Source organism: Rutidosis leptorrhynchoides, chromosome 6 (assembly GCF_046630445.1).
Source record: "Rutidosis leptorrhynchoides isolate AG116_Rl617_1_P2 chromosome 6, CSIRO_AGI_Rlap_v1, whole genome shotgun sequence".
Lineage (NCBI taxonomy): Eukaryota > Viridiplantae > Streptophyta > Magnoliopsida > Asterales > Asteraceae > Rutidosis > Rutidosis leptorrhynchoides.
This window is the reverse complement of record NC_092338.1, coordinates 397,626,274-397,633,012: the sequence shown is the minus strand read 5'-3', so window position 1 is coordinate 397,633,012 and position 6,739 is coordinate 397,626,274. Positions and strand designations below refer to the sequence as shown.

Below are 6,739 nucleotides of genomic sequence, written 5' to 3'. Positions count from 1 at the left end.
AAATATACATATATAATATATATATATATATATAAAATATAAAATATGTATATAATAATAATATTAATAATTAATAATAATAATAATAATAATAATAATAATAATAATAATAATAATAATAATAATATAATTATAATTACATAACATATAATACAAGAATACTTGTAGATTGAAATCATGCTACAGCTATCACAAAAAGATCTTACCAATATTAGATAAGAAGTGTGTGTCTTTAGCATTTTTCCATATTTCAAAAAACAGAAAAGAAACATACTTTATTGTTTCACTTTTTCATGGCAGAACACAAGAAGTATGTGACATCAGATGAACTGAAAACACACAACAAATCAGGAGATCTATGGATTTGTATTCAAGGTAAAGTTTATGATGTTACAAATTGGATGAAAACTCATCCTGGTGGTGAATTGCCATTGTTGAATCTTGCTGGTCAAGATGTCACTGATGCTTTTGTTGCTCTTCATCCATCATCAGCATGGCAACATCTTGACAAATTCTTTAATGGCTATTATTTAAAAGATTATAATGTTTCTGAGGTTTCAAAAGATTATAGAAAACTTTACTCTGAATTTACAAAAATGGACTTGTTTGAAAAAAAAGGACATGGAGTTATGATATCTATGTTCTTTATAGCAATGCTGTTTTGTGTTTGTGTTTATGGTGTTTTGTTTAGTGAGAGTTGTTTGGTTCATTTGATTTGTGGTGGGTTGATGGGATTTCTTTGGATTCAAAGTGGATGGCTTGGTCATGATTCGGGTCATTACCAGATTATGATGGATCGAAAATCGACCCGTTTTGCACAAATCTTGACTGGGAATTGTTTAGCAGGGATTAGTATTGGGTGGTGGAAAAGAAACCACAATACTCATCATATTGCTGTTAATAGTCTTGATTATGACCCTGATATTCAACACATTCCAATGTTTGCAATATCATCGAAATTCTTTGATTCGCTTACATCAAAATATTACGAAAGAAAATTGAATTTTAATGGTATTACTAGGTTTCTTGTTAGTTACCAACATTACACATATTACCCTGTTATGTGTTTAGCTAGACTTAATTTATTCGGCCAATCTTTCGCCTTGCTTTTATCGAATAAAAAGGTGGATAATAGAGGACAAGAGCTTTTAGGCCTTTTAGTGTTCTGGATTTGGTACCCTTTGTTAGTTTCTTGCTTACCAAATTGGAGCGAGCGCGTTATGTTTGTGTTAGCAAGCTTTACGGTTACAGGGATTCAACATGTTCAATTTACATTGAACCATTTTTCATCAAGTGTTTATGTTGGTGAGCCAACTGGTAATGATTGGTTTCAGAAGCAAACTAATGGTACACTCAACATTACTTGTTCCGAATTTATGGATTGGTTTCATGGTGGGCTGCAATTTCAAATTGAGCATCATTTGTTTCCAAGATTACCTAGATGTCAATTAAGGAAAATATCTCCATTTGTGAAGGATTTATGCAAGAAACATGGTTTGGCTTATGATTGTGCATCTTTTTTCAAGGCGAACGAGAGGACAGTTGCAACGTTGCGCAATGCAGCTTTACAAGCACGTGACTTGACCAAGCCGGTCCCAAAGAATCTAGTCTGGGAAGCAGTAAACACGCACGGCTAATTCAGACCAAGCGGGTGATTGTTCGGCTATTAGTTATGTTTATGTAATATATTTGTTTCGTATAATAATGTTGTTTTCATGATTCTACTTCATTATTTGGTAAATCATGGTTCTATTTATTTTCTTGCAAGATAAATAGTTTTCTTTATTTTTGCCTCCGATATGATTGTACTTATGTAACATTTGAACCAAAGTTTTACTTTTATTTACAATTATGCTATACATCTAGTGAAAAATGTTTGTTTTCGCTCTTTATAATCTTAGTATTGACTAATTGACTGTTGAGCTACAATTAGGTTGTTCAAGTTATGAAGGAATCTATATTGTATCTCTTTTGTGCTAAAATTATTTGATTTTGAATAAATTCGATAGGTAAAAAACCAATTTTGTTTCATCAGTATTCTCAAACAAACAAGTCCCAGTGTTACGACTGTATCAAAACTCAAAAAACCTAACAAAGCAAAGAAGATGAGGATGACCAATATAAAGGGAGAAAACACAACAAAATTTACAGATCTGTTGCATAAATAGTGTTTCAAATGCAATGACCAATATACCTCACATGTAAAGTATATGACCGGGATCCTCCCAACCACTATAAATTTAAAGTTTAATACTATTTATATTTAAGTCCCTTAAGTCTTTGTTTATGTATCTTAGTAACGGTACAATTGTTCAAGTTAAATTTGATTGAATTGGTAAAAGTTTTAAAAGCTCAAAATAAGAACTAAGTTTGACAACTTTCCATTCTTTCAACAGTTACATACTTAAACAACAATATACATTACAGATTTACAGAATGTCCTATATTTTAGAGAAACAGAATTTAGTACAGTATAATATAACCAATATACCTCACATGCAAAATATGTGACCAGACTTAACTCAATAATGTTACTAAAGCTACCCAAATTAATGGACGTACATTTCCATGTTCTAATTAACACGCAGACGTTAAGTGCACTTTAGTGAACTAAATGATGAAACATGCTTTTTGGTACGAATAATTATTATATTCATAATTCATATTAAGAGAGTGTCTTTAGCATTTCTTAAGATTTTAAGAAACAAGACAGAAACATACTTTTTTGTTTCATATTTTTAATGGCAGAACACAAGAAGTATGTGACATCAGATGAACTCAAAACACACAACAAATCAGGAGATCTGTGGATTTGTATCCAAGGTAAAGTTTATGACGTTACAACTTGGATGAAAACTCATCCTGGTGGTGAATTGCCATTGTTGAATCTTGGAGGTCAAGATGTAACAGATGCTTATGTTGCTTTTCATCCATCATCAGCATGGCAACATCTTGATAAATTCTTTAACGGGTATTACTTAAGTGATTATAATGTTTCCGAGGTTTCAAAAGATTATAGAAAACTTCACTCCGAGTTTACAAAAATAGGCTTGTTTGAAAAAAAAGGACACGGAGTTATGATATCTATGTTCTTTATAGCACTGTTGTTCTGTGCTTGTGTATATGGTGTTTTAGTTAGTAAGAGTTGTTTGGTTCATGTGTTGTGTGGTGGGTTGATAGGCTTTGTTTGGATTCAAAGTGGATTTCATGGTCATGATTCGGGTCACTATAAAATTATGATGGATAAAAAATCGACTCGTTTTGCACAAATCTTGACTATGAATTGTTTAGCAGGAATTAGTATTGAGTGGTGGAAAAGAAACCACAATGCTCATCATATTGCTGTTAATAGTCTTGATTATGACCCTGATCTTCAACACATGCCAATGTTTGTGGTATCTTCGAAATTCTTTGATTCGCTTACATCAAAATTTTATGAAAGAAAATTGAATTTTAATGGTATTGCTAGGTTTCTTGTTAGTTACCAACATTATACATTTTATCCTGTTATGTGTTTCGCTAGACTTTATTTATTCGGACAATCTTTCCCGTTGCTTTTATCAAATAAAAAGGTTGCTAATAGAGGACAAGAGCTTCTAGGCCTTTTAGTGTTTTGGATTTGGTACCCTTTGCTAGTGTCTTGCTTACCAAATTGGAGCGAACGTGTAATGTTTGTATTATCAAGCTTAGCGATTAGTGGTGTTCAACATATTCAGTTTACTTTGAGCCATTATTCATCAAGTGTTTATGTTGGTGAGCCAACCGGGAATGATTGGTTTCAGAAGCAAACTAATGGTACACTCAACATTAGTTGTTCTGAATTCATGGATTGGTTTCATGGTGGGCTACAATTTCAAATTGAGCACCATTTGTTTCCAAGATTGCCAAGATGTCACTTAAGGAAAATATCACCATTTGTGAAGGATTTATGCATGAAACATGGTTTACCTTATGACTCTATATCTTTCTTCAAGGCCAATGAGAGGACTATTGCAACTTTGCGCAATGTAGCTTTACAAGCTCGTGACTTGACCAAGCCGGTCCCAAAGAATCTAGTTTGGGAAGCACTAGATGTTCACGGCTAAGACCAAGAGGGTGATTGTTTGGCTATTAGTTATATTCATGTTGTTGTTGAGTGAAAAATGATTGCTTTTGCTCTTTATATTCATGTTGTTATATTTAATGGTGTATCCTAGGAGATACACGCATAAAAACATCATTTTTATACAGAAAACTCGATCAAAGAGCACAAGAGATAACTAAATTTGGTGGTTTTCAGCATTTGCCGCCCAACGTTTAGCAGGCCGCCCAGCGTCAAGCGTAAGCCCTGCAGGCAGCTTCTATGCATAAGCCCTTTAACTCAGCGCGTGAACGGCACGCAGCCACGTCAGCACACGCCACCGACATTCCGGATACTTCACGTAACAGAACCATTCAGTGATTGACACGTGTATCCCATGAATTTCGGACATTCTACGCCTATAAATAGACCCCCTGGGTCACCACATTTCACATCATTCTGATCTGAACTTCAGTCAGAGAGAAGTACACTTTCTCTCTCACACAGTTCTTTCTCACTCTAAACATACATTAGCCGCTTAGCAGCAATATGCTATACGGATCAATTCCAGATTGATCCCCAGATTGATTGAGGCCACCCCACGGATTATCCATCCGTGTCCGGGTCTGCAGAGATAATTTCTCGAGGGCAAACAACAATCAACAGTATACGCCACATGCTGAGCAGCTACTTTTCTGTACTAGTACCTTACAGCCGATATACGGAAAATCGTACTAACAGATGGCGCCACCCGTCTCAAAGACCACCAAAAACACCAAGAACGCAAAGACAAACGAAACAACCTCATCAAAAACAACACTTGAACCAGTCGATGAAAACCTCATTGAAAATATACCAGTCGATCAGCTAACTCTTGAAGAGACTTCAGTCGAATAAGAAGATCATTTGCACACTGTCACAGCAGATGATCAAGTTCATGAAACCATACCACGATTAAGAAAACTACTGATAGGAAGTTCTAGTGCCGGAATGTGGAAAGCCAGGCGAGGAACACATAATGTTTCTTTCAAGAAGACATCTGATGTCAATGTTAAGCACAACAGCAAAGGAAAATCAATTTCAAAATCACAATTGTTTAAGCTATTCAATCAGTTGAATGCTTTAGTTGATGACACTGAGAATCAACACAGTGATGAAGGTTTTCTGGATGACGATTGGAATTTTGAAGAAGAAGGTGAACAGTTCTTTATGACTGAAGAAATGGCAAGCAAGTTACTTGATGGAATTTTGACTAAAATAGCGCCATCGCGATTTAAGCAAAAATTAGCACAACCAACCATCCGTGCAACAGCTGTGGATAATTTGTTTGCTTTGATTACTGGAGATGAAGCTATCAAACCGTCAGCAATGGCAGAGTCAACACAGTGTTTTATCCCTCGAATTGCAGATTATCCATTACCAAGAAATTTGGGAATTCCATCTATCGGTGTTTATGATGGTACAACAGATCCAGAAGATTTTCTGACTATGTTTGAAGGTGTTATGAGGTTGCAGCATTGGGAAGATGAAACTGCGTGCCATATGTTTCCAATGGTATTGCAGAAAATGGCAAGGGAGTGGTTTACTAGCTTGCCACCAAGGAGCATTACCAGTTTTTTTGATTTGAGGGCAAAGTTTTTGATGCAATATCAAAGCTTGAGAAGCTGCATGTTGTCACATCTTGATGCACATGAGATAACAATGCACCAGAATGAATCACTGAGTGATTTTATGAAATGTTATACCATTGAATGTCAGAAGATACCAGACATACCAGAGTCTCAGCTTGTTTCAGGATTTATATTTTGTCTTGATCAGCAATGTTTTGCACGATTAATTCATGCTTTGCGTTATGACATTCCAAAAACATTGCATCAGGCGTTGGGTATCGCTCAGAAGCATTTACGAGCAGGCGAAATGGGATATCCAAGAGTGGATAATTATCAGAGAAATTTCAGGCAGCAAGGCAGAGAACGGAACAGAAATGACAATTATCAGAGGCAACGTGGTTACAACAATAATTACCAGAAACAGCAGAACGGCTGGAGGGGAAATAATCATCCAAATGACAATTATCACCATCGAAAGCCATTAGACAGGCATCCACTTATCATGGCATTAACCAAAACTCCAAAAGGAATCTTGTTCACAGAACCTGTTAAGGAAACCTTTCACCCCCACCGCCGATGGAAGAGCGTCAGGGACCACAAAGTGACAAATGGTGTGACTTCCATGAAGCATATAGGCATGACACTGATAATTGCAAGTCAATGATGAGAGAGATCATTGCAAAGATCAAGGCTGGAGAATTAAATCATCTTTTACCAGGAAAAAACTATCGGAGAAATGATCCAAACAAACGTTTTGCTTGGCAGGGAAAAATGCGTCACGGTGGACGGCGTGACTGGAACAGAAGAGAAGAAAGGAATGATGAAAGGGATCCAACCCCTGAAATGCACATCAAGGTTATATGGAATGAGATAGAGGAAAATGAAACAGACGGAGAACGCAGGATGGAGACCTGGATGTATGCTCCAATCATATTTCATACCATTCCAAATTGGCGTATGTCAGAAGAGCCTGTGGTCATCTCAGCTGTAATTGCAAACAGAAACATCAATCGAATTTATACTGATACAGGTAGTGAGGCAGATATTTTATATTTGCATTGTTTCAAAA

At 35.9% G+C, this 6,739-nt stretch overlaps 2 protein-coding genes across 2 annotated transcripts; both read left to right on the top strand.

Moving 5' to 3' along the window:
• The first annotated feature begins 207 nt into the window (after window positions 1-207).
• LOC139852056 (acyl-lipid (9-3)-desaturase-like) lies at window positions 208-1,884 on the top strand. Its single transcript, XM_071841272.1, has one exon. It carries the CDS (start codon window positions 294-296, stop codon window positions 1,635-1,637), a length of 1,344 nt encoding a protein of 447 aa, XP_071697373.1. The 5' UTR covers window positions 208-293; the 3' UTR covers window positions 1,638-1,884.
• An 857-nt stretch (window positions 1,885-2,741) lies between these two features.
• Window positions 2,742-4,085, top strand: LOC139855542 (acyl-lipid (9-3)-desaturase-like). Its single transcript, XM_071844775.1, has one exon. The coding sequence runs from the start codon at window positions 2,742-2,744 to the stop codon at window positions 4,083-4,085; it is 1,344 nt and encodes a 447-aa protein (XP_071700876.1).
• The last annotated feature ends 2,654 nt before the right edge of the window (window positions 4,086-6,739 follow it).

Bases quoted from the DNA above. Each gene is read 5' to 3' on its own strand.
- LOC139855542 (XM_071844775.1), top strand. From the start codon at position 2,742: ATGGCAGAACACAAGAAGTATGTGACATCAGATGAACTCAAAACACAC.
- LOC139852056 (XM_071841272.1), top strand. From the start codon at position 294: ATGGCAGAACACAAGAAGTATGTGACATCAGATGAACTGAAAACACAC.